General features: G+C 35.2%; 2 protein-coding genes and 2 long non-coding RNA genes across 6 annotated transcripts; 3 read left to right on the top strand and 1 right to left on the bottom strand.

Annotated features, from left to right (window-relative positions):
* Positions 1-258: 258 nt before the first annotated feature.
* LOC140058588 (pleckstrin-like) lies at positions 259-10,697 on the top strand. Its single transcript, XM_072104269.1, has 9 exons — positions 259-444; positions 2,773-2,928; positions 4,132-4,286; positions 5,611-5,702; positions 6,177-6,352; positions 6,842-7,012; positions 7,729-7,812; positions 8,522-8,597; positions 9,657-10,697. The coding sequence occupies exons 1-9, from the start codon at positions 400-402 to the stop codon at positions 9,797-9,799; spliced, it is 1,098 nt and encodes a 365-aa protein (XP_071960370.1). The 5' UTR covers positions 259-399; the 3' UTR covers positions 9,800-10,697.
* Positions 5,624-12,187, bottom strand: LOC140058590 (uncharacterized). The gene is made up of 3 exons (XR_011847023.1): positions 12,165-12,187; positions 7,870-7,944; positions 5,624-5,675 (listed from the first exon to the last, which is right to left on the bottom strand). It is a non-coding gene; the product is annotated as an uncharacterized lncRNA (long non-coding RNA).
* LOC140058584 (amidase-like) lies at positions 10,970-26,951 on the top strand. Of its 2 annotated transcripts, XM_072104265.1 has the most exons (18): positions 10,971-11,193; positions 11,787-12,024; positions 12,940-13,112; positions 13,665-13,804; positions 14,150-14,425; positions 14,659-14,824; positions 15,245-15,307; positions 15,705-15,805; positions 15,889-16,075; positions 22,006-22,243; positions 22,469-22,641; positions 22,728-22,867; positions 23,197-23,472; positions 23,681-23,849; positions 24,238-24,300; positions 24,624-24,724; positions 25,940-26,126; positions 26,467-26,950. In XM_072104265.1, exons 1-18 carry the CDS (start codon positions 11,187-11,189, stop codon positions 26,667-26,669), a joined length of 2,901 nt encoding a protein of 966 aa, XP_071960366.1. In that variant the 5' UTR covers positions 10,971-11,186; the 3' UTR covers positions 26,670-26,950. The 2 variants fall into 2 exon arrangements, with proteins under 2 accessions (XP_071960367.1, XP_071960366.1); XM_072104266.1 differs by lacking the exon at positions 15,245-15,307 and having other exon boundaries at positions 10,970-11,193; positions 26,467-26,951.
* On the top strand, positions 19,110-20,120 carry LOC140059098 (uncharacterized). 2 transcript variants are annotated; one of them, XR_011847110.1, is made up of 3 exons: positions 19,110-19,343; positions 19,707-19,825; positions 19,984-20,073. It is a non-coding gene; the product is annotated as an uncharacterized lncRNA (long non-coding RNA). The 2 variants fall into 2 exon arrangements; XR_011847109.1 differs by having other exon boundaries at positions 19,113-19,343; positions 20,016-20,120.
* Positions 26,952-26,956: the final 5 nt, after the last annotated feature.

The raw sequence follows: 26,956 nt of genomic DNA, 5'->3' as shown, positions 1-26,956 counted from the left end.
AAAATATATATCCATTTTCAAGTTTGTGTGTGTGTGATCGGATGCGTATGAAATAAATAAACAAATAAATAAATGCACTTTTGTAGTTACTGTACGTTTTATTAGAATATAGCCTACTATAAGACAATTTTTTTTTCAATTTCTGCAAGTGACAACAGTACACTACACAGCGCCTCCATTTGAAATATAAGCCTATGATTAATACTGACAATAATAATTGTTGTTACAACCAGGAACCGAATAGAGCGTAAAATGATATCAATAGTATAGTAACTTCCCATTACAATGCAATACCAATATCCGTGCCAGGCATAACTTAATCTGATCAAGACCCGGTGAGTTGATTTTCTAAAGGACGGGCTACTGATTTAAAATAGGTCCTACATCGTCGGTGGCTAAATGACACAACGCGCCAAGTTAAAAGAAGGGTTTCTCGTCAAAAAGGTAAGCTTAACGTTGTTTTTGATATACACATAGAGGATACCTCTATGATATACATAACACAGAATGGATGTTGACATAAGCTTGATTTTATTTGAATAGGAAATCAGCGGGGTTGTAAAATTGCGATATGAAACACTATAGTAAGCCCACGGTACTATGATTCTTTTGATTGTATAATAAAAGAATTGTAAGCCTATACTGTTTAGGCATTACGGTAATGTTAACATTCGTTTACTGTCTATCGGGTCTGAGTTCCGTTTTTCTAAATGTATATAATAATAAACAAAGTGAAGAAAATTAGCATAAAACCAAAAATACAATTGTTAGGCCTAATTAAATGTTTTAATACCATACCATATGAGGGAACCCACACACTCTCTTTTGATAAAAATCGGAGATATTCTATGAGTACAATATTGTTGAAATTTTAATGGGGAAAACCTTAGGAGAAGGAACTCATACAAACTTCTAAAATATAAAGTTAGTAATTTATCTTAACTTCTATAATTTAATTTTTTTTTTTTTTTTTTGATTTTATGTACTTTCACTATTATATATTCATATTTTAGTCTACTCTGTAGCAATGTTAGTATACTTATAGGCATACGGGAGTCACGACTTAAAGTTCAGTGAACTTACTGTGACTTCCATCCATCCACATTTAATATATGTTATGTAAATGTAAATGATATATATATATATAAGTGAGTGGAAAAAAAAATAAATAAACGAAAAAACGAAACGAAGTGATATTCAGTAAAGCCCTATCTACACTATCAATTAGTTTGAAAAATGATGTGCCTAAATATAGTAGTGATATGACATCATCATGGGCACATCACATTTTTTGTCACATAAAGTTTCATAGTGAAGACAGAGTTTCATAGTGGGTTCACGATAATAACTTCAGTAGTGTAGGTCCGATATAAAAGGCAATCAGGTCACATAGAGAAGTGTCAAATTAGTTTTTTTAATTGTATTGTAGGCTATTTTTACCAATATCAAGTGTATAAATTAATCTGTTCTGTCACACTTGTCTGAGTTTACTTAAGTTTCCGACCTACATGCGGTTCGCAATTATTGCTATTGTTCCCACGAAAATGTCAAAGTTAAATTGTTACGGCAGAACCAATAGTTATAACGAGTATTTGTTTGACATTCAATTGTTGAAATTTCAACGTTGATTTAAGAGTAAACAAAATGCAATACTATAGTATTTGTTATTGTAATGAATTTGTATGAATGAATGGCCAATGATTAAATCTATTAATTCCTACAACCACTCCAGCAGAAAAGAATCACCTCCGGAATGCAATGATTAAGCACTGTATAAGTATGTATAATTTTAAAATTTTTTTTTCTGTTTTTTTGTGTTGTGAAGATAGATTAATTCTAACGACCTGTATAATCCCAGCATTTTATAACAATAAGCTTAATTAAAATCATTTCTGTATATTTCTATATATTTTTATATAATCATCACTATTTTGTTTTGTCATAACACATCTGCAAACACAACATTGAATGCACTTGTTAAGCCAAATTTACACAGACGAGCGGTAAGGGTAAGCGGAAAACCGCGTAGCTTGTCCGATCCCACGTAGAATCTGTATCTATTCTGAGCGGAACTCAATATTCATTACTGTTATTGTTCGTCTGTGTAAATAGGCCTTTAGCCATTGTTTTAATCAAAGGTGTCCCTGTGTGAACGGGCATTTCTGGACTCACAACCAACAATTTGCGGCTTAATGGTATCGGGAGGTTTTGTATAGATATAGGTCGGATGGGACGGTGGTCAGAGAGAGACCTTTTAACACAACAGGCCTAACACAAAATTCAATTTAGCTTGAACGTGTTCAAAGTTTATCAGAATCCTATATCAATTGCCAATTGTAGATATTGTTTCCGTAAGTTATAAGCTGACGTTTTTGCATCACCGGAAGCAAGCAGATGTCGGTTAACCGCTCCAAAAAAAAATTATAAAATTAATAAAATACTTTAACCGGGAGTAATCTCGCTATATCTTTATGGCTTCATCAACACGTTTCCATTTCTAGATCGCCAACATTGGTATAATAATAAATGCATTTTTCCATTATTTCTCTTCAAAGAAATAGTACGGAATAACGCATAGGAAGGGAAGTTATTAACCATTTAAATCATAAATGTAATGTATGGGTTATGATATTACGGATACAAAAGATCCTCTCCGAGCAGAGTGGTATACAATTGCATCACATCACCATTCGGAATCACGTACATCCGTTCCTATTTATTTTATTAAGATCACACACTGTTTTACATTGAATTTAAACCTTTTACTCGTAGGGTCATGTTCGTACCAACTGGAGAACCCGGTGGTTTGTATTGTTCCCGGAGGAACTACGATATTATAAAAAGAAGGAAGACGAGGCGGCGGCTGGTGTCGTCATATTAAAAGGAAGCTCTGTTATCTCACCCGTTCCGCAATACACTAAGAAAACGGTTTGTACATTTATTGTAAATATTGGTGACGAAAACATCGACGACGATGATGGTGATGACAACGACGATGACGCATACAAATACAATGATGACGAAGATGACAATGGCGACCACTACGACGAGGACGCCGACGATATGACGAACGCAAAGAGGATGATGATGACGAAGATGACAATGGTGACCACTACAACGAGGACGACGACGACGACGAATACAATAGACGACAATGACGAATACGACAATGACGACCACAACAATTACAACCGCTACGACGACGACTATGACGAACACAAGACAAAGATGACGAAGATAAAAATGACGACCACAACCATGACAACCACTACGAAAAGGACGACGACTATGACGAATACAAAACAATGATAACGAAGGCGACAATGACGACCACAATTATAACCACTACGACGAGGACGGCGGCGACTGCGACGACAATAATGAATGTAACCGTAGACGACGTCTTAAAGCAATAATTCCAACACGCTATATATTTGCGCATTGTTTTCCTGCTCGCTTGAACTTTCTTTTTAAAATATTTATTTTTTTAAATTATAAATATAGTCAGAGTACTTCCTATGAGGTGCAGTAACCTGTAATTAGAAAGCTTCCCACTGAGTTGAAAATATTTCTATAATTCTAGAACAACGCATTGTTAGTATCAATGTTATAATTTACTACTTGGAAAAATGACCAGTGCGTTTACTTGTATATCTTTCTGTTGTGTGCCTGTCCAAGTTGTAATAATTTACTATCCTATATAGCCTATCATGCCTATTGACGTTGCAATATATTTGATGACGTCACAAATCTTTTTGAAATCTCGAATTAACTGTATCTTAAAATATGGTGGTCCGCAATAATAAAGTATTTTGCTCACTTTCAAGTGCTTAAATATCTTAAGGCTTGTCTAAACCATTAATATGTGACAAAAAATGTGATGTGTCCATATATGACATGATGATGCACTATCATATTTGGGCATATCACTACCATTATTTGGGCACATCACTTTTTTTGTCAAACTAGTTTATTAGTGTAGGCATCGCCAGTAATTTGGTGTATGTTACAATTTTAACATTTCTAAATCACTTGTTTTAAACAAGAATTCTAGTTGGGAATATATTAACTTAATAATCACAAAGTCGTTTTAAATGTACCGTTTTTATATGTAACATCTTTTAAATTTAGGACGTATTTCAAATATCATCCATGGCTGGTCAAGATCTTCTGGTTCAAGCATCTGGTGACGCTGAAAGAGAAGAATGGGTAGCTGCCATCAGTGAGGCTATCAGAGGAGTTGATGCCGTTCGAGTAGACGGTAAAGAACACGACAAGTCTTTAAAGTAAGTCAACCAATGGGATGGTTTGTAGCCGAATGTAATCCTAACGCTATTGGCTGTCATTAGTTGGGCCACACCTAAGTCCCAAAGTAAACAAGCTATTTTTAGATAGGCCTACATCACATTATTTCCCTTAGTTTCCCTTGGACAAAACCATTGGTTTTATTTTTCAAATCTGACCTCTGCGCTCAACTTAAAGAAATTAAATTACCAATGGATGACTTTATTTTCCCTAAATACTGTGATTAGTAAGGAACCAAAACAAAACGCTATGAAAAAAGGGAATTTAACTTCTATTGAATCATATGAACATGCATTGTTATTATTAGGCTTAATGCCATTCATAACATCTGATGTAATCTTTTAATCCATCTAATCCTCTTCACCAATGATGGGGAATATAATTATACCATGGAGGTATACCACCTCTATGATTACATCATGAACAAAGTTCAAAGTCTTAATGTCTAACCACACCTGTAATTTCCTGGTTATGATGTTTCTTGAGATAAAAAATAGTTCATTTAAGAAACTGTAAATAATATTATTCGATTGTTAGGCCTATACTGAAATTATATTATACTTTTAATAGAAACTAATAACCACACAAGAATTGATCACTGTAAAACAAAATCATAAATATTTAACACATATTTAATATTTTCGAAGATTTGATTAATGGATTTCAGTATGATTCAACCGTAATTTATACAATACCTAATCATGGAGGTATAAAAATAGAAAAAAAAAATCTATTTTTATACCTCCATGACCTAATGTAGGCCTACTGAAAAATCAGGCGAAGTGTGCCAGGAAGCGTGAAATTTGGCCACCGGCCGGGCGGGGTAACACTTACACCATGGAGAATGCTTACACTAAACAAGCGTTTGGGCTTAAAGGGTTATCCCCCTGCTTTGCATGTTTGATTTCTTAAGTGTAATGTTTTTCTATGTATTTATTTTCATTCACATTTTATGCTATTTTATAAATGGTAACTGTTCTTGGAAAGCAATAGATATTAATTTCTTCCGTATATTCCATTATGAAATAGCCTAAAATGTAGTATGCTATCAATGCAATAGGTACATGCACCCGTCATGACATTGCGTATACATTCAATTATGCAATAGCCTACAATGTCAGTATGCTATACAATAGTCACATCACATAGGCCTACAACACGAGCCTAACCCAACTAATTTCATAAAATATTATAGGTTTGATATCTCCCATGTCCATGCTCCTAAACATCTCGATTGTATCCTCATCCCTCTCCATGTAGGCGTATTATTGATTTAATATTCACTTCCTTCTTTTTTTATATAAGTGATCTTGTATCAGCGATGCAAGATTCTGGAGGTGGTATTCAACTGGACACGCACGTTGTCGGTACTAAAAAATACAATCACTGTTTTACAGGTAAGGCGGCCGGGTATCCAACTACTATACTGTTTCCAATCAAAAGCAACACAAAACAACTATCAATATAATAATAATATGCTTTTGTGACGTCATCGATATACCGATTTTATTGAAAATCAAAAGACATAATCTATTGATATAAAGCTATTTACAATCAGGAACAAATCAGAAAAATAAGTTAAAAATTGTGTTCCGTGCTAACAAGTAAAATTCTTTGGGATTTTGCCAAGTAATAATTATGCCGTAATTCATCAATGTTGGCGATGAGTTCCATCACACCCGGAAGAACAATTTATTTACGTGACACAAACACCATTGATCCTAATTCTAAAGCTCTGTCTACACTATCAAATGTTATGTGACAACATATGGGATGTGCCCATATATGGACATGATGATGTCAAATCACTACCATGGGTATAGTACTACCATATTTGGGCACATCACGCTTTTTTAATGTACCTTTAACAGGAGTGGCTTTGGTAGACTGGCTCTTAGAATGGTCGTTTGTCTCAAATCGAGAGGACGGAGTTCAGCAATGCAATAGGCTACTTGGGCGGGCTTATCTACAAGCACTAGAGGGTGACACTAACGGGATGAAAGACGCAAAAACATTCCAAGACGAACGACATGCATTATATCGATTTGTAAGTGACATTTTGATGGCTGCTGTGTGTCTATTGTTCCTCAAATTCTACCTTTGAAATCATTAAACTAATCTCATTTTGCGTAAAGCTTATTTCCAACTAGAAAGCGATGAAGGGAGGTTGCGCATTATTAATTTGACCAATTACGACGCACGGGGGATAATCATCCATCCATTGTGATTGGTCAGTGTTGTTACGCGTACATTCTTGCGCTGTGTCCTCTAGTGTCCACCAACTCCGAAAGACCACTGTCATAATTACATTAAAGTCGTTACATTACCATTGTTGAATTTGTAGTTTTCTATAGGCCTAGTGACCCTTTAAGTAACAATAACGAAATATTACATGGCTGCAGTGGGTCTATTTCATTTCATATCAACAACAATAGCTGATTATACGTTTGCAAACTGTATGTATTTATAATCATGATAAATTATTCGTTAATTCCCTTTCTCGTAAATTATGAATTCTTTCTTTTATTTTATCCAGTCAGCCTTCACATCTAACAACAAAGATACATTCACTAGTAGTAGCGATGAATCCGATTCAGACGACGAAAAACAATTGAAAAGGGCAAAAGAGAAGGTAGTGATACCTTCAAAATTATTAAATGGACCGGAAGGTGGAAAATTGATTAAACAAGGATTTCTATTAAAAAGGGTAAGTTCAAAGGTTAATGTTTGTCTTTGGACTGTGTGAAATATTGAACCAGTTACCTGATGGTTTACCAAATAATGGTAGTGATATGCTTAAAAAATGGTAGTGAGATGACATCATCGTTTCCACATATGGGCATATCACATTTTTTTTGTCACATAAAGTGATAGTGTAGACAGACCATTAAGCTTGGTTCCCTCTCCTCTCCCTCCCTTTTCTTACGTTGCGTATGTTGTGTTACGTTGTGTCGCTAGTGGGAACCAAGATTTAACATGAATCAAGCATTAACTGCTTTGAACTTTGTTACAAACTTTTAAATGTATATTATATCTTTTGGGTTTGAATTACAATCACGGTTACCAATAAGCCTAGAGCGCTATTGCGTTGAGTTAGATCACTGAGTGCCAATGAAAATCTATACATAATTTATACGCGATGAAATGTAATTTCCCTATTTGCATTGTTTGTTATCATGCCCCACAAGTGGCATTATGTTTGTTAAGAGGTCCAATTTTAAACAGCATTGTGTTTGTATAGTAGAGCCCACTATACATACCGTACATTGTGTTAAATATTTGCTTACTTAACAGCATGAAAAGACAGTAAAATGTTGATGTTTTTACAGCAAGACAAGCTATCACAATTAAGTTTATTCGTGTATTCATCACCCATTCATGATTCATCCAAACTATTCATGTTCTGTCTGTTATATTTTACAGGGTCACGTGCGCCGAACGTGGAAAGCTAGATTATTCCTATTATGGGATAAGCCACAATTATTACAGTATTATCGGGGGTCAAAGGTGAATATCTACAGGATATTGCTAATCTGGAATTACCAATTGTTAATATAGACATACCTTACATGAACATAGACAGTTTTCGGAACCACAATCCCTATTGGTTGTTCTGCAGGGTTAATCCCACGGTTACAACTATAAATAAATATATAATTATTAGATGTATAATAAACACTACTGGCATAGAACACATTCTGAATTCGCCCCAACAAAGATTCGAACCGGGGACCTTCTCCATGATATGCAGATGTTCTAACTATTAGACCACTGGGGCTTTTTATGGTAGTGTTCAAACTTGATTGGATAGCGATTCTTTAACATTCTCGGCGTGGTACTTCAGAACAGCGCTAGTCCCTCAATTGTACGCAAGCGCACCAGAGATCAAATTGATACGCCGCTCATCTTTAAGTATCTTATTTAAGAAGCAATCAGATTTCCTAACCATTATACCACTGGGGCTTTCATGGTATTGTTCAAATCCGATCTGATAGCGACTCTTTAACACTCTCGGCGTGGTACAGAAGAGCACTATAGTCCCTCAATTGTACGCAAGCGCACCAGAGATCAAATTGATACGCCGCTCATCTTTAAGTATCTTATTTAATTAAAAAGCAGGATCTCCTAAGATCTCAGATTTCCTAACCATTACACCACATTACACTCTCGGATTAATCCAACCAGTCTAATTTAATCTAATCTAATCCTATTTCAGATTGATGAGGAAAAACCACTCGGAGAAGTAGATATAAACTATTGTTCGGTTGAAATATTAAATACAGATTCATCAGGTAAGTGTACCAACACTCGTGTGGACACAGATTAATATGAATCGAAAAATATACGAAACAGAGAAAGGCACGCGTACGCAATCGTGGTTATCGTGTAAATTTGACATAATGCAGTTTATAGCGTGAGCGATGCATGACGGGACGGAATGGAGAGCAATAGCGCCACCATTATTTAGTATATAAAGTTTTTATTATGCTGGTGGCGCTATTGCTCTCAATTCCTTCCAATCATGCATCACTCACGCTATTTGTGATAAATCATAATGGTCGCTTATTAAAGACATTAATAAAAACCAGAAACTAAATAAAAATATGATATTCACGTCGACGAAAGGAAAATTAAAAATTATGTTTTTCAAACATTAGGCTAGACGGTAATTTTCGTTTCGTGTATTTTCCACTTATTTAAAATGCATTTAAACAAACATACGTATACAGTGTATGGATGGAAGGAGGTCACAGTAAGTCATTGAAGTTTAAGTCGTGACCGTCAAAACAGTATAATAATAAAAATGCTATGGAGTAGACTAAAATGTTGGCACACATGGCATTTCATACCCGTACCGACGCTGATTGGAGGTTGAAGGAAAGATATCCCTCTGTTTACTAAGATTAAACACGATTTAGTATAAGGCTGACGCTTAGTTCCCACTAGACATAAGGCAAGTGATCTGACCTATCGCAATGGATTAATCGATTTGTTGCTTGTCATTGGTCAATTCACACTTGCGTTGCGTCTTTGCGTTACGTCCCAGTGTGAACGAAGCTTAAATAATTATAATTTGTGTCGGTGTTTGTTCAAAACCATGACTTCAGGAAAATGTAGGCTAGCAAAATGAGAAGATAAACCGACGCAATGCACAATTCCACTTTACTGAGCGGGGCAAAACACGCGGGTGGATATTTGATGCAAATCAGATGCCTATCCACAATTGTGTGCACGTAGCCTAAAGATGACATTGTATTTTCTTTATGTTTCTAGGAACATATAATAATGTTAATAAATTTTAATTACCACTAACTAATAAATGTTTATTACCATGCTTGTTTGGATTTCAGACTCGAAAGTGAAAAATAAATCTCGTTCCAATCTGTTTAGAGTGAAAACAAGGAAGGGAAAACAATACATATTTCAGGCATCCAGTACAGAAGAGAGAGAATCCTGGATAAGGGCTATAATGAGCCCGGGCGACTTTAAGTGATACAAATGGGATTGTAGGCCTACACTTAGGCCTATTTTTTTTTCGTTTTTGACGTCATGTCCATACGACAAAGTTATTTTATTCATGTATATTTTAAACATTAAAAGGATGAATTAGTAGGCCTGAGGAACTCGCTTGCGTTGCGTCTCTAGCTAAATCTTGGTTCCCATTAGAGACGCAAAACAATGACGTAAACCCAACGCAAGCTTGTAGACCAAAGACAAGCAACAGATCGAATAATCCATCGCTTGTGATTGGTCAATTCACTTACGTCTCTAGAGGGAACCACGCTTTAAGCTTGGTTCCCACTAGATACGCAAGATTAAAGCGGAATGAATATATATATTTATTCTAGCTTGTCATTGGTCAACTCGCTTGCGTTGCGTCTCCGTCATTGTTTTGCGTCTCTAGTGGGAACCAAGCCTGGATAACGGAAGGTTTGGTTAAGTGTTAGGGTAGGCTCAGTGAATTTAGAAGAAACACTGCACTTCTGAAAAAAATACGCCTGCCTAGCCGAAAGCTTTCATGACCGCCTTATACAAATAAGATAATAAATGAAATAATAGTAGGCCTATAACATTTTAAATGCCACTTTTAGAGAGAAAGAAGGCTAATGCATTTTTACAAGGCCATATAGGCTACATGGCTGCACATAGTCGCGTGCTCAAGTGTTTACCGACCAACCGACCGGCCAACCGACCGACATAGTGAGCTTTAGAGTCGCGTTGCAAGCGACTAAAAACCAGCAACTAATGAAAAAACAATTAATCTAGTTTGAAGTGTTTTAATTCAGGTTTTAAATGTTTTAAAAATTAAACTACAGTAGTTAGGCCTGTAAAAAATGTTATATAATATATTTTCCTAATTCTTGAATACTGTGTATGTAATAATAGTTGATTTTTAATAAATAAATTGTATTTAACGAAATTGTGTATAACTGCTGTTTGATTTCCTATCACTACCGGCATAATGTTAACCATAATATTAAATTGGCTTATTAAACTATTTAACCACAAACAATATACTATATCCTTTCTATCCTAATTTTTTTTAATGGAGACACTTTCTTTATTTATTGAACCAAAACGCCTACTAATAATACGTAATAGCCATTTAAGAGAGTTTATTATGTGTGCAAATGAAATTCGTCAAACGTACATAAATGCTACTCACTTGTTATGAGATCAAACAATCAAACTAAACCAAGTCAAGATATTAATACAATTAAGTTTATTTATAAATTTACTCAATTAAGTAAATTTAAAGGCAGTAACAAATTGGAAAAAGAAAACCTATGCCAACCTCTATACCAGGCACGTTCAAGGATTTTCAGTATTAGTTGATTTGATATTTTGTTCACCGAGAAACCGAACATCGAACAGATAAAATGGCACGTAAGTGTAGCCTACAATTTATATTTTCTTTGTATTCACTGCCTTAATGTTAGAATTATTCCAATAATTGTTCTTTCGTACTGCAGTAAACTGCGGTAGATTCATATATTTAATTAATTCATTAACATTATGTAAGAATCCATCCATTATTGAAAAAAAAAATGCTAAAAAAAAGAAGGCCTTGTCAATTGTTAATTTTAATTTTTTACATTATTCACCCTATTCTGCAGTTGTCAGTAGATAGAGTCTGACTGACTATCGCAAGTCATCTATAAACAGTCTAGCTGTATTAAAATACTTTTAATAAACGATATATCTGTCGGAAAGTATGTACGCATAAAGTGAATTGTGCATTTCTTCTAGTGACAGAGAGTATCTTATTTAATGCAGCTAAACTTGTTTTTATATGACTTGCAAGAGTTAGTTAGACACAATCAACTGACAGATGTAAAATCAAGTGTATTACTAGTGTCAATACACAGTAAATCAACGAATTTTCTTAAAAATCTAAAACGTTCCATGTTCATCAAAAGGATAAAACAAAAGTCCATTCGAAAAATTATTAACAGTCGAACACATATCATCTGTTTCAGATGTACCCTACAGTTCACCTCCAGTTCGCTTACCTAGTATAAAAAAGACGAAAGAACTTTCCCAGAGAATCGGAATTGATCTAAGTGAAGAAGAAGTAGCCGAATACAGGGATCTAATGAAGGATATCATTGGCTGTTATAACGAAATAGAAAAGCTGCCGGAGATTACGCTTCCAGTGAAGTACCCGAGACTACCGGGTTACAGACCTACGGCGGAGGAAAATCCACTAAATGCGTGGTAGGTATAAATAGATAGGCCTATAATATGACACCAAATATAACATCGAGCGAGTGTCATAGCTATTGTTGACATTTAGTTAGACAATACAAAGACCGACAACTAGCAACATCCTATGTTCTAAGAGAAAAGTATCTTACCAAAGAATAATAATTGAGAAACATGGCATCTCCTAAGAACGATCACCAATAAAGTTGAATGAAATAAAATAAGGAAGAACAAGACATAGATTCAGAGATGACCTCATACAGATATATGACATCATACAGCCGGATGACATTAGGAGATCATACAGATATGATACCATACAGAGATGACATCATGCAGAGAGGGCATCATGCAGAGATGACACCATACAGATAGGACATCGTACAGAGATGACATCATACAGAGATGAAATCATACAGAGATAATACCATACAGAGTTGACAACACATACAGAGATGACATTTATACAGAGATGACATCATACAGACATGACATCATACAGAGATAATACCATACAGAGATGACATCACACAGAGATGACATCACATGGAGATGACATCACACAGAGATGACATCATACAGAGATAATAACATTCAGAGATGACATCGTACAGAGATGGCATCACACAGAGCTGACACCATACAAAGATGACATCATACATAGATAATAACATACAGAGATGACATCTTACAGAGATGGCATCACACAGAGCTGACACCATACAAAGATGACATCATACAGAGATAATAACATACAGAGATGACATCTTACAGAGAAGATGACATCATACAGAGATGGCATTATACAGATATAAGAAACATAAAAAGAAACATAAAAGATTCAGCACTGTTTGATTTTTTGCTATTATTCGGGTAGTTAATGGTACCTACCAAACAAATTGTCTAATTAGGTTGGTTTACTTGCAGGTATTGGAAAACTAATATTTCTGGAGCGCCAAAGGGAATACTAAGAGGTAAACGCATTGTAATGAAAGACACCATCGCCGTCTCTGGGGTACCTATGATGGGAGGATCATGGGTAATGGAAGGATATGTACCAGAGTTTGATGCCACGGTGGTCACAAGAGTTCTAGATGCAGGTTTGTGACTACTGATGCATTTTTTGGTATGACATTTTAACCCAGAATACGGTAGAAGTGTAAGATGTAAAAGGATATTGTTCATCTGGTTTGTGAAAAGAAATTTCGAAATCCTTGTTTGAAACTCTTATATTATGATTTGATAATACAACACAGAAATACAATACAGTAGTAAAGAGGTAACATATTACCCGACCCGACCCGAATAGTGTAAGGCTTGGTTCCCACTAGGACGTAACGTAAGTTGACCAATCACAAGCGACAGTTCGGATAATCCATCGCGCCGTCATTGGTCAAATCGATTACGTTACGCTTACGAACTTGTATATGGGAATCAAACCTAAATTCCATTTCCTCTGATATAAAGATACGTAAGAAGATAAATTATTAGGCTTACCTTAAAACTTGGCGTGTTATTTTACAAGATTAACGTGAGCTGAAAAGAGACAAATAATAGTGGAAAATCTTGTGCTATTATCTTAATTATTATTGTTGTTGAAAAGTTAAAGAAAAGTGAAATATGATTGATTTTTATGTTGTATTGACGCAAAGGTGGAACAGTCGCAGGCAAAGCATTGTGTGAGGACTGGTGTGTTTCTGGAGTAAGTTTTCTGGCAGCGAAAGGACCGACACTGAACCCTCACAACAACAGGCACAGTGCGGGTGGTTCAAGCTCAGGCTGTGCTGTATTGGTAAGTCTAGAGACGTCTGTCATTAAAAGCTTTCGATTTGCGAAGACCGACAACCTACCTAGGTCAGGTCAATCGAATATCGTTGGTCTCGTATGGGGCCTAGAAACCATCAAACTTGTGTCTCGCATGGGGCCTAAAAACCATCAACCAATGTGTTGAGGTGGGGCACAAGGACACACGTCCCAGTATCCCCGTATTCGCACACTTAATGAACATGACCAGGAAGAGTGAACATGATCTTCCATGACATGACGTAGTTTGATCATCGGTACGTCACAAATTGAAGCTTTCTAATTATTGCAGTGAATTGAGAATTATAAATGGATGTCTTTTATAATTTGTTAGGTTGCAAAAGGTGAGGTGGACATGGCGATTGGAGGTGACCAAGGCGGGTCAGTTCGACTACCTGCCAGTTGCTGTGGAATCATAGGCTTAAAGCCTACCCATGGTCTTGTACCTTACACAGGTGCTCAAGCCCTGGACCCGACAGTCGATCATTTAGGACCAATGGCAAGGAACGTAAAGGATTGTGCTCTTCTTTTGGAGGCAATAGCAGGGTACGATGATGGACTCGATCAGCGACAAAGCCCAACAATCGTTGAAGAAAAATACACAGACGCAGTAAGTATGATTGTTCTTCATTTATAAGCGGAAAACATGCTGTTCATTATCAGTTGGATATGTACAGCTCTGACTAAAATATTAAACTTTATGTGACAAAAATGTGATGTGCCCATGTATGGACATGATGATGTCATATCACATTTTTTTGTCGAACTAGTTTGATTGTGTAGACACAGCTTTAGTCGTACAGTACACTATCAATATCTTATTTAAATCCATTCTATTTATAGTTGAAGTTTAAAACGCTCGATAATATTACCATTGGATTGTTGAAAGAAGGTTTTGAGCAGGATAACTCCGAACAAGTAGTAAATGAGTTGGTTCGAACAGCTCTTCAAAAAATTACAAAAATGAAAGCAACGGTTACTGACGTTTCGGTACCATTACACAAGCAAGGTAAGATTTATGTTACATTTCAACTCATAGAAAAGAAGTCGTAGTGCCAGTGCAATGTTTATTGAACTTTTCTTTAATAAGTAAAATCTACCTATGTTTTAGCAACGTATGTTGAATAGTGGTAACATCCTTGTTGCTTGTGTTTGCAAACATAATAATATGCTCCATAACTCCAAAATGTATTGTAGATGGAGAAGCATTCTATATACTTAAGTTTAGAGTTTACGATTTTTCTTTTTATAAGTTAATTATTATTGATGATATTTCCGAAATAAAAATAAATTGAATTGAATTGAAAAAAAACACGTACAATGAACAACATTTTAGGTAACACAACACTAAATGGTAGTTATTCAATAAGAAAATGTTGCAGAAGGATTTTTGAAAATGAAATGTATATCGTTGAAAATAATTGTATAGGTCCAAATATGTGGCTATGTATGGGACATCAAGCGATAGCAGATACAATGCTACGAGGAGGGTGTAAGTAACATTTTAACCGTATAGATTTTCGTCATTCTACCTTTGTAAAATGCCAACTCTCGTAACTACGGTAACTTATATTATCTTAGATAACTAATAGGCCTAGCATACTTTCAAATGTAATTTTTCTAAGACTCATTATATTCTAGAAATGTAATTTCCAGGCACCGAAATCATTTCAAATTATCCCATGACACATTTTCTCAAAATTCTTGAATTCTGCCTTAACACATTGTTAAAACAGGGCCATAATGGATGCAGTCGCGTGCTCAAATTTGAGTTAGTGTTTATACCGACCATCCGACCGACCGACCAACCTACATAGTGAGCTGTAGGGTCGTGTTGCACGCGACTAAAAATAATACTACTGGGAACGAATATCATCATTTCTTTGTAGGTTTTGGAAGTGGCCACAAAGGATTCTACTCCATCAGTATGATGGACGCTGTCGGTAGAGGTATTCAATCCCAAGCAGATGATCTACCTCCTCCAGTTAAGGTAGGCATCCAACATATCAATAACTTCAACCAGAGTTTGTTTTTTTGGTGAATAATTCTTGTAACATGTATATTATGTTTTAGAGTGCATGGATGTTGGGAGAATATATGAAACACGAATATCGAGGAAGATTTTACGGCAAGGCTCAAAATCTTAGAAGATTGTTGAGAGCAGAGTTTGATAAAGTTTTTCAAGAGGTTGATGTCATTGCTATGCCAACGATTCCGTTTCGAACTCCAGAACTGCAGAGAAAGGGCGCTTCAATCTCAGGTAATGATATTTTCTAAAAAATTGACATTTTTAATGTTATTTAAACTAGATTCTACTAACAATACGGCAGTTAAGGATAAGTTATTTATCCAGGTACATTTGTGGGCACAGTTATCGCTAACTTTAGTGGTAGTTCACCAACTTATCCGGGTATATAACTAAGCCTGAACTGGCCAATAATCACATATAGAATCTCATATACAAAAGATATCGGTCACTAACAAACAATTTATTATCGTTGTAATTTAGAATTGGTCAATAATGGTGGAAATAACTTGACAAATACATTTACATTTAACCTAACTGGTCACCCGGCGCTGACCATCAACGCAGGCTTCATAGATGGCCTACCAGTCGGGATGATGTTAGTTGGACGAATGTTTGACGAGAAAACACTTCTGAAAGTAGCGCACGGTTACGAACAACTTGGCCAATAGGACCACTATGATATTCAACGTAGGCAAACAAGTTGACCAATGGGAAACGACAGTTAAAATTATCCATCGTAATTGGCTGAATTACTTCCAAACTAGACCACGCATGTTATAACTCAATGTGAAAAAATACAATTTCGAATTTCCTTATAAAAAAAATATATATCTTAAAATAAGATCAATCAAGTTTTAAACAACAAAATGTCTCGTAGGCCTACGTACGTATGATATTAGAGTTTGTTACTGTTATTGATTAATTAAGAGAATAAGCTGTCTAATAAAGTTCTAAACATATATAAAGAATCATTGTGAAATGAAAAGATGACATCGTAGGTCCGAAATGATGTTTTTTAAATAATAATAATAATGTATTTTTTTGGTTTCATTTATTGGATATAAGTTATCATTTTGCTTTCTGTATTTTTTCCTTAAATGTTTTACTTTTGTAAACTTTAGAATAAACAAATCAAATAAATAAATACTATATGTACAGTATTATTATGCATAATATGTTAATAACATATTTAATAAATACATATTAAAGGTTACAGAATTATTAAGCGTGCAATGCATGTTAATACCATATTCAATAAATAGTTATGTGCACAATTGCAAAATGATACCGGTAGGTCTATTATAAAGATATACAGTATTAAAGCTGAAATCATCATTTATAAAAGGTATTTTCATTTCATATTCCTGCTATGAAGATTTCAGATATACAGTATCATAATTATCTCCCCTATAATAAAAATGGATTGGCCTAATTCTTATATTTGAATCTGGATATGACATCACAATCACATCAATTTTACACATTTACGTAGTTTTTCCATACGGTGTATGTAAGTCCTTGAACATTGAACTGATTTGCCTTATTGCCGGTCGTCAAATTTTATGTAAGGTAGGCTTACACGTTGTCTGCTAGGAGAGGTTACAGGGGAAATTAAGGCTCGGTCCCTAGGAAATTAAGGCTCAGTCCTTGGGAAATTAAGGCTTGGTCTCTGAGAAATTACAGCTCGGCACCTGGGGGAATGAAAGCTCGGTCCCTGCGGGAATGACAAATTGGTCTTTGGGGGTGGAATAAGGGGAAAGTATAATATGTGGTTGGAATAAACGTTTCTGATTTTGGATAATACCGAGAGTAAGCCAATTCTCGGTACTGTATGTATCTATGTGGAGGGAGATATAGCATTTGGAATCAGGAGTAAAGACGCATACTGCCTGAATTTCATAGCCTCAATTTCATAGGCCTATATTATTTCAGCATTGTCGAGTTGGCTTATAGTGCTATACGCTATGTTTCTCCAGCGCAACTTCCCACTAGTTAACGCAAGTACGTAAGCGCAAGTATCATCATCTATCGCGCCGTGATTGGTCAACAATTGCATTTCGTCCTTGCGTTGTCTACTAGTGGGAATAATGAATGTTAAACATTTGCGCATGCGTCATTTCAAGTATACCTCGTAAGATTATAACAGCCTAATAAACGGTACGATACACACGTATACGCTCCAAATTAAATAATAAATAAAAGTTTATTGTAGGCCTTCATATTAATAAAATCATGATATTTATAATAAGGCCATTTTAAGAAGACAATCAGAAAAAAGGCGATAAAGTTAGCAGCATATTAATAATATGTTTTGCCTATAATTGGTAGGCCTACTTCTGGTCGGAAGAGAAGCTGACTGATCAAACACAATATTTAGCAATGGCTTCATGTAAGTATATCACGATAAAGGTTGGTTTTAACTACAGACAGAACGCAAGTACGTAACGCAACGTAAGTGATTTTACCAATCACAAGAGATGGATTATTTGATCAATCGCTTGTGAATGCTCGACTAAGTAATATGAAGCTAACAAACAGTTCACACCTTTGGGCGTAAGCGTAAGTACCTTTGACCAATCACACGTGACAGTTCGGATGATTCTCGTCTCTTGTAATTGATCAAATGACTGTCGTTTCTGCTTATGCATTTTGTGAACACACCTTAGTTAACGCGTGTATTTATAATGTACGTAAAGTTTGTTGTGAGGTTGGCAACAAAAAGGTAGGCACATACAGTATTAGTTACCGTACTGATTACTGTTTAAATTTTTGCTATTTTTCCTATTTATGTACCTGTTAAAGGGTAAGTCCGGGTATAACATGTATACTGTTTACAATATTATACAATTATACAATCACCTTTGTTACAACATTTGAATAATGACCTCAATTATTTTTTTCGTCAATAATAATAATAATGTCCTGGATTTATATAGCGCCTAATGTTGTGAAACCTCTAAGCGCTAAACATTATTAACCCAGTAATTTTTTTTTTTATCAAACACCTATGGAAACCGTACTTCCATAATGCAGCTAGTAATTGTGTGTCTTGATCTAACCGAGATCAGTGTGGCCAGCGAGCGAAATGAAATTATGCTAGGTGGCAGCACAAAATTATGCCAGATTATGCCAGACACAATTAAAGATGTATTGTCCCCCAAAAAATGAAAAATAAAGATGAAAAAAATCAAATTTTGAATAGACCGTTTTGTAGTTAATATAAAGTTATTCACTTCCACCGAAAAAAATATTGATTTCGCTTATAAAAAAATCAAAATAAGTTTACCATTTTTTCGAACTCATCGGCTCAGAAATTAGGCCGGTAGAGCTAACTCATACATATGCATGATATGTTAATGAGCATCCACACAGCAGAGATCTGATCTAACAATGGACGATGCACGTTGTATACAACAACAACACCACCAGAGATCGACGCGACTGTGGGTTTCCCTGGCCTGATCGTATAAATATGTAAAGCTGAGCTGTTAATTTGTCGGTAAGTAGGCCTAGACGGTTATTTTAAATATACTGTAATAATATATATAACGCAATAATAACAGGAAGGTAAATTAATTAACTTAGCCTGGGATTTTTTCAGTTCAGGGCTAGACCTAGGCCTAGAATAATTAATACATGCTGCTGCATATTACTAGGCTAGTAGCAAGCAGACTGTGACAATCGGGTCCCTGCAGAAGATGCCCAGCTAGGCCCTATACATTGTACTCTTCATAGACTGGCCTAGGCTATATGCCATCAATCTTAGCTACATTCCGAAAATACAGCCAGCTTGCTGTACCATATATATTTACAGTTGAAGCTTGTTTAACTAATTTTTATGATAAAAACAAACATTTTTCAGGGAAAATGGTTGCAATACAAGCCTGAAATTGAGAACCTTCCAGCAGCACTGTACAAGTAGACAGAGGGGAAAAGCCAGCTTAGCCATTTTACAACACAAACAATGTTCTCTGTACTGTAGTAAGTCAAATATTTATTTTCTCTTTTTATAAGTTATAACATTATAAGTAATGTGTTTTAATTACCATAGAAAGGTAGTATACCTATTTGACTATGCTAAAGTAAGCAATTTCACTAGCCCAATTTTGCACTAAATATGCATGATCTATTTTTTCCAGATTTTCATACTTTGCTTTTACTTTTTTTAAAGACGTTGAGCTGATGAAGACTGGAACAGAGGTCACCCAAAGACAACAATGATAGACTCGGTATTGGAATGTGATTGGATATTGCAGGAAAAATATTTCTGACTCTCCTGCTGCATTTCGCCAATATGTCCTTGTCCAGCTTGTAAAATATTGTATAATTTTTTTTTGTAAACATAACATTCAATAAATAAAAAAAAACTACTACAACAGTACACAGGATAAATTCTTCAAATTTACTTACACTTTATAATTTTACTGTAAATATTACAGTGCAAAAGGAGTTAATAAAATATATATATACAGTATATCTTATTGAATTCCTGTATTGTTTTTTGTGTCAATTTGTCTACTAATTATCAATGTGTTGATTGTGGCAGTAATTATGACAGCTATAGTCTTCTAAGATCGCTCACATCCATTACAAAGTGTCATTTTAATACAGTAGTAAGAAACGTTTCAATAAATTGTGAATGTTGCCACTGTACGATACATTTTATGTTTCTCACTACTTGCTCTTATTGTTCAATCAATCAACCTAAAAAAAAAAAGAAATTTGTGTCAAAATATCTGCATAAAATGTTTATTTGCGGAATGTTAATTTGAACCTATTGCATTTGATACAGAAAATATTTTTAAAATATTGCATCAGTAAAACATCCAAAAAAATATTTAGATTTTCTTTTTTTTTTTAATTTTCACTGCCGAATAGATAGTTAAAATCTTTAAAAATTAAACCAATTCATCATGATTAAAACAAAAATACGTCCCTTCTGGTGGTGGTCTACTCATGGAAGTATTTTTATACCTCCATGGTCTACTGTAGCCCTAGCTAGCAGTGTACTGCCTAGGCCTACTAGTACTACACTCTACTTCTTTCTAGGCAGCAGTTAGGCTACTCGAGACTGTCAGTGCTACTAGGCCCTAGTAGTAGTAGTAGTAGTAGTACTAGTAGTACAGTAGCAGCAAATTCGGGCCCAGGCCTAGCTAGGCCTCTCCTGTTAGCGAAAACAAACTCACCTAAATGAATAAGATTCAACATCAAAGTTACCAACTGTAATTCTAACTTAGCATTCTGCTAGCTATAGTTTTCGTGTTTTCTTCAAGATTCGTCTCGCATCACTACTCGACTCTCTCGCACGCATGCATTGCTATCGTTGTTGGCTGTTGATTTGGAAAGCATCATCATCCACACGATGTATCCATACAATATGAATATTTATGAGCTAACTCAGGTCAAGGGTTAAATTAAACCGGAACACATTTGTCTTCCAGACAAATAGCTTCCGGTTGGTAAATTTTTGCATTAAATTTCGATTTTCCCGTGTAAAAAATTATTTTTTTCGATCCAAATTGAGGTCAAAGTGAATAACTTTTATGTGCAATTAAAATGGCCTATTCAACAAAAATATTGAAAAAAAAAATTTTTTCAGGGGGACAATACATCTTTAAGGCTAAAAGTGCACCAAAACAGTGAATAAGAGGGCGGTTTATGTGTATGTTTTATGTACCACAAAGGTGGGAAGCAAAAAAAAAAAAAAAAAGCTCTTCGGGTTTTCAGCCAAATTATGCTAGATTGTGTACAAATTATGCCAGATAATTATGCCAGATTTGGCCACTATCCGAGTTCCCATATACACCTGGGTAACAATGAAAGCACTCAGACACTGAGTGAAGTACTTAGCAAAATATATGGGATAGAGAGGGCGCACAACTTGATATTTCGGCCCATGTTAAAAAAATATATATATTTCTCTTTTATTTGTGAAGTTATTAATCGGCCAATGTTCTTAAAATACAATAGGAATGTTCTGTAAGTATATACCTATTCACACCAAAATATTCAGGATGATAACTTGAAAATTGTGGACGCTATCATCCAAAAAAACAAACATGTACTACAGTATACTCCGCAAAATTATAGTTTGCCAAACAGTAACAAACGGAAGCCTAATAACAAAATATGAACGTTTAGTAAATTACTTTTTTTTAAAGATGGAACATACAGTTCACCACCAGTTCGCTTACCTAGTCTAAAAAAGACGAAAGAACTTGCCCAGAGAATCGGAATTGATCTTAGTCAAGAAGAAGTGGCTGAATACAGGGATCTAATGAAGGATATCATTGGCTGTTATAACGAAATAGAAAAGCTGCCGGAGATTACGCTTCCAGTGAAGTATCCGCGACTACCGGGTTACAGACCGACGGCGGCGGAAAATCCGTTTAATGCGTGGTAAGGCATTATGTTTGTAAGATCTGAGCCTAACCAGAAGGATGGATTACTGTATCCATATTGATGACGTCACAAAATATTAATGTAAAGACAAATATCGAATTTCTGTATCTTTTTATATGAACAAAAACATTGCATAGGACGCACTCTTTCGTTCTCTGCATTTTGTATTTAGCTTAGTTTCTGATCGCTTAATTAATTACATTTCCAATGTGGATTTCGTAGGTATTGGAAGACTGACATTAAAGGGGCTTCAGAAGGATTACTGCAGGGAAAACGTATAGCAATGAAAGACACTATCGCCGTCTCTGGAGTACCTATGATGGGAGGATCATGGGTAATGGAAGGATATGTACCAGAGTTTGATGCCACGGTGGTCACCCGGGTTCTAGATGCAGGTTTGTTGTTTTTGTCTAAAGATGTACAGATAAATTATACGTACAATTTTGCTAGGCCTAATTTAGTTATTTGTATTCTTCCGAAGGTGGAACAGTTGCGGGTAAAGCGGTGTGTGAGGACTGGTGCGTTTCTGGAGTAAGTTATATGGCAGCCAAAGGGCCGACGCTGAATCCTTGCGCTTACACGCACAGTGCAGGAGGGTCAAGCTCAGGCTGTGCGGTACTGGTAAGTAAATTGACATTTCGATGAATACTATATATATATATATATATATATATATATATATATATATATATATATATATATATATATATATATATATATATATATATATATACATATATATATGGCCTAGGAAGAGACCCATATTCCTCAGAATGACAGTTTCAACCAGGTACGGGATTCTTAGACTGAGAGAGTTGAACCAGGTTTCCGAGACAATTTTCCTGAATACGCGGTTATACACACTCCTAGCTATAAGGTGTGCTTATTAGATTTTCATAATCTAAGATTATTTTTTTTCTTGGACATGCATGATTGACTTATTTTCACAGGTAGCAAAAGGTGAAGTGGACATGGCGATTGGAGGTGACCAGGGCGGGTCGATACGACTACCTGCTAGTTGCTGTGGCATCATTGGCTTAAAGCCTACCCATGGTCTTGTACCTTACACAGGTGCTCAAGCCATGGAACCAACTAACGATCATTTAGGACCTATGGCAAAGAACGTAAAGGATTGTGCTCTTCTATTGGAGTCAATCGCAGGATATGATGATGGACTCGATCAACGACAAAACCCAACAATCGTGGGAGAAAAATATTCAGATTCTGTGAGTACAGTTAGTTAATTTTACTCAATATTATAAACTATTTGGCACACATGGCGTATATTAACTATAATAAAGAGAAACAAACAACTGACTGAAGATAAACAAAAACAAACATGCAATACTGGCTATATATTCAATTATATTTTTTATTAATTTTTGTGTTCACTTGTACAGTTTTTTGTTATCCTAAACCATTCGTATTTTGCAGGTGGAGTGTGAAAATCTCAAGAACATTACAATAGGATTGCTTAAGGAGGGTTTTGAGCAGCAAGATTGTGACGACAGGGTGAACAGTATTGTAAAGTCGGCTGTTTCCAAAATGTCAACATTATTATTGGCGAAGATCGTAGATGTTTCGGTTCCTTTACACAATCAGGGTAAACCATATTTTCTAATACATTGAAAAATACAACAGCCAAACAATAACAACAATTACCGTTTTCAGCTTAGATAAGAAGAAACTGTATCAATTTGATTCATTTTGGTCAAAACACCCGATTAGGCAGCTGTCATTAGATAGTATCTAACAGATTATTGACAGTCAGTCAGATACAATTCTAAGTGTATTTAACAAAATACACCTAGAATAAAAAACAAAAGTATGAATAATACAAAACAGGTAGCACAGAGAGAGTTTCATAGAATATTCCAGAAAAACATATAGTTAGGTTTGCGCTTGGTTTGTAAAGATTTTCTGTCATGAAACATACATACAACATTGGCAAAGCCAGTAATATGCTGATCAATTTTGAAACGATATTTCAGGTAAAAATATAAGGTGGTGTATGGCACATCAAGGAATAAGTGACACAATGCTACGAGGAGGTTGTAAGTAAAAACATTAATTTCATATTTTGAAACTTTCTTGAGACTTCAAAGACATGTTATGGTATAGGGTTATCATTTATTCGGGAGTTTAAACTGTTATTTCTAACTGTTATCTCTCATCTATCCAGTAGTCCTACTCGTCTCGAAAGGTGTAATATTGATCACACGCAATTTGTGTACACTGGATCTTACGATGATAAAGACCGTTATCCGAGAAGAATCTTTCCCACCTAAGGGCGATATTATGGTTATGCATGGTTCCACTGAACCACTCGGCTACTCACTAAAATATGTTGTGTGCGCTGCTTTGTTTTTCATTTTAGGTGTTGGAAGCGGTCACAAAGGGTTCTACTCAACAAGTATGATGGACGCTGTTGGCAGAGGGCTCCAGTCACAACCAGATGATCTTTCACCTGCAGTTAAGGTAATAGCAATGTTTGTGGTGATAAACATTTGATCTAATTCAGGCGTAGCTGATATCCTAATAATACTTCTCATCATGCAAATGTTTGTTCTAGTCTTTATTTTCATTATTACTAAGTCTTTATGGGTTTGACAACAATATCAATATCCAATTCAAACTATATGAACACCTCGTCATTTCATATCTCAATTAACTAGACTAATTCCAAATGTATTACATTTTAACAAATTAGACCATTCATTGATTTTCAATACGTCACGAAATTGGAAACGTCAATCAATCACCGCAACTGTACTCCAAAGCGCATATAAATTTTAAATAACAAACATCGTTTATTTTCTTAAATAACATAGTATAGTATGTTTTACTTGGAGCCGACAATATTTATTAATTAGTTGTTTAGTGAATGCCTATAACGACAATGACATGTTTGTTAATAGATAGATTGGATGTTGTCTTGACTAACTAAGCTCTGTCTACACTATCAAACTAGTTTGACAAAAAAGGTGTGATGTTGCCAAATATGGTAGTAATATTGACACACACATTTTGTTGTCACATAAAGTTTGATAGTACACAGAGCTTTAGATTGAGACAGAATAGAAAAGTACCAAGCGCACAACTAAACTCATCAATGTATTGTTTTTATCATCGCCCAGTTTAGTATGAGAAAACAACATTGTGAAAACACTAGTTTTAATAAATCAGCTAATTAGGCCTAAACCGATTTTTCTGTGAATTTGTTAAACCATTGCATTATATTAATTGTTTTGTTAAACATGTATTTAGATAATGATAAAAATAATACATACTAAGACAAAACAGATACCGTTATTCCTAACCTTAAAGTGGACGTTACATATATTTAATCTATAACTTAGGCGTCACACTTGTCATATTATTGGCTGTTGCCTACATTCCTTGTTGTTTTATTATGCTAATTCCCTATTCATTTACATACACATGTCCTATTGGTATATAAGCACTCAGACTAGGCGTTGTTTACTGTTCTGATGATGAGAATAGTTTCTCGAAACATGTCACATTTACATTTTAAGGCAGTTTGCCTTTTTATTAAATGCCTCGCTATAGTTATCTTAACACCGTGTTCTTTTTTACTCATAGTCTATTATAGATTATTATCCTTTATGTATCTATTAGCTCTTTCTAGTGATTCATTACATTATACATTCAATTATACTCCAATATTATTAGCGTGTTTGGATGTTGGGAGAATATATGAAACATGAATATCGAGGGAGATTTTACGGCAAGGCTCAGAATCTTAGGCGATTGTTGACTGCAGAATATGATAAAGTTTTCCAGAAGGTTGATGTCATTGCTATGCCAACTATTCCATTCAAAACGCCAAAACTACCAGCAAAAAACACATCAGTTTCAGGTACGATTTGAACACATAATGCTCTACAGCAGTTACTGCAGTAACTACATTTGTAACTATTTAGCAAGCGTTAGGGTAATCATATTAATTGATGATTACAATGACTGCTTAGCATACGTTACTGCAGTTACTGCAACCACTATTCTACTCAATTATATTTGAATAAACTATGTTCTACATAGAACTTATCAAACTAAAGCTCTGTCTACACTATCAAACTTTATGTGACAACAAAATGTGCCCATATATGAACGCGATGAGGCCATATCACCACCATATTTGGGCATATCACATTTATTTTCACATAATGTTTGAAATACAATATTTCTGTGTTTTATAGCTCTGTTGAAAGAGGCTGGACGAAATCTGGCCAACACATCACCCTTTAACGCAACTGGTCATCCAGCGCTGACCATCAACGCTGGCTTCATAGATGGCCTACCAGTGGGGATGATGTTAGTTGGACGAATGTTTGACGAGAAAACTCTTCTAAAAGTCGCTTATGCCTACGAACAACTTCAACAATACACTGTGTTTCCTTAAAGGGTAAATTAACTGCTGACTTTTACGTCACCGATTCAATTACTGGTCTTCTAACTGGGATTTGAAACAAACCATTACTATTGAACGCTAATAATGCGCTGGGCGACAGTGCACAGAGGTAATATGTTAGTACAAGAAGATAGGCCTACCTCTATATTGTACTTTAACACGTTTCAATCTTTAATACTTTTCTACACTGTATTAGGCCTATATTCATATGTATTTCTGTAATAAATAGCCACAGACTATTGATCGTTTTCATAACATTTGTGAGAATCACAATCATA

The sequence above is a fragment of the Antedon mediterranea genome, chromosome 9 (assembly GCF_964355755.1).
Source record: "Antedon mediterranea chromosome 9, ecAntMedi1.1, whole genome shotgun sequence".
In the NCBI taxonomy this organism is placed as follows: domain Eukaryota; kingdom Metazoa; phylum Echinodermata; class Crinoidea; order Comatulida; family Antedonidae; genus Antedon; species Antedon mediterranea.
Note: the sequence above shows the minus strand (reverse complement) of the source record. Positions and strands in the feature narration are given on the sequence as shown.

Coding starts and splice junctions, on each gene's coding strand:
- LOC140058584 (XM_072104265.1), top strand. Junction 23,850..24,237: donor GGTTCCTTTACACAATCAGG/GTAAACCATATT, acceptor ACGATATTTCAG/GTAAAAATATAAGGTGGTGT. Junction 24,301..24,623: donor CACAATGCTACGAGGAGGTT/GTAAGTAAAAAC, acceptor TTTTCATTTTAG/GTGTTGGAAGCGGTCACAAA.
- LOC140058588 (XM_072104269.1), top strand. CDS start 400: ATGACACAACGCGCCAAGTTAAAAGAAGGGTTTCTCGTCAAAAAG. Junction 6,353..6,841: donor GACATGCATTATATCGATTT/GTAAGTGACATT, acceptor TATTTTATCCAG/TCAGCCTTCACATCTAACAA. Junction 7,013..7,728: donor AAGGATTTCTATTAAAAAGG/GTAAGTTCAAAG, acceptor TATATTTTACAG/GGTCACGTGCGCCGAACGTG.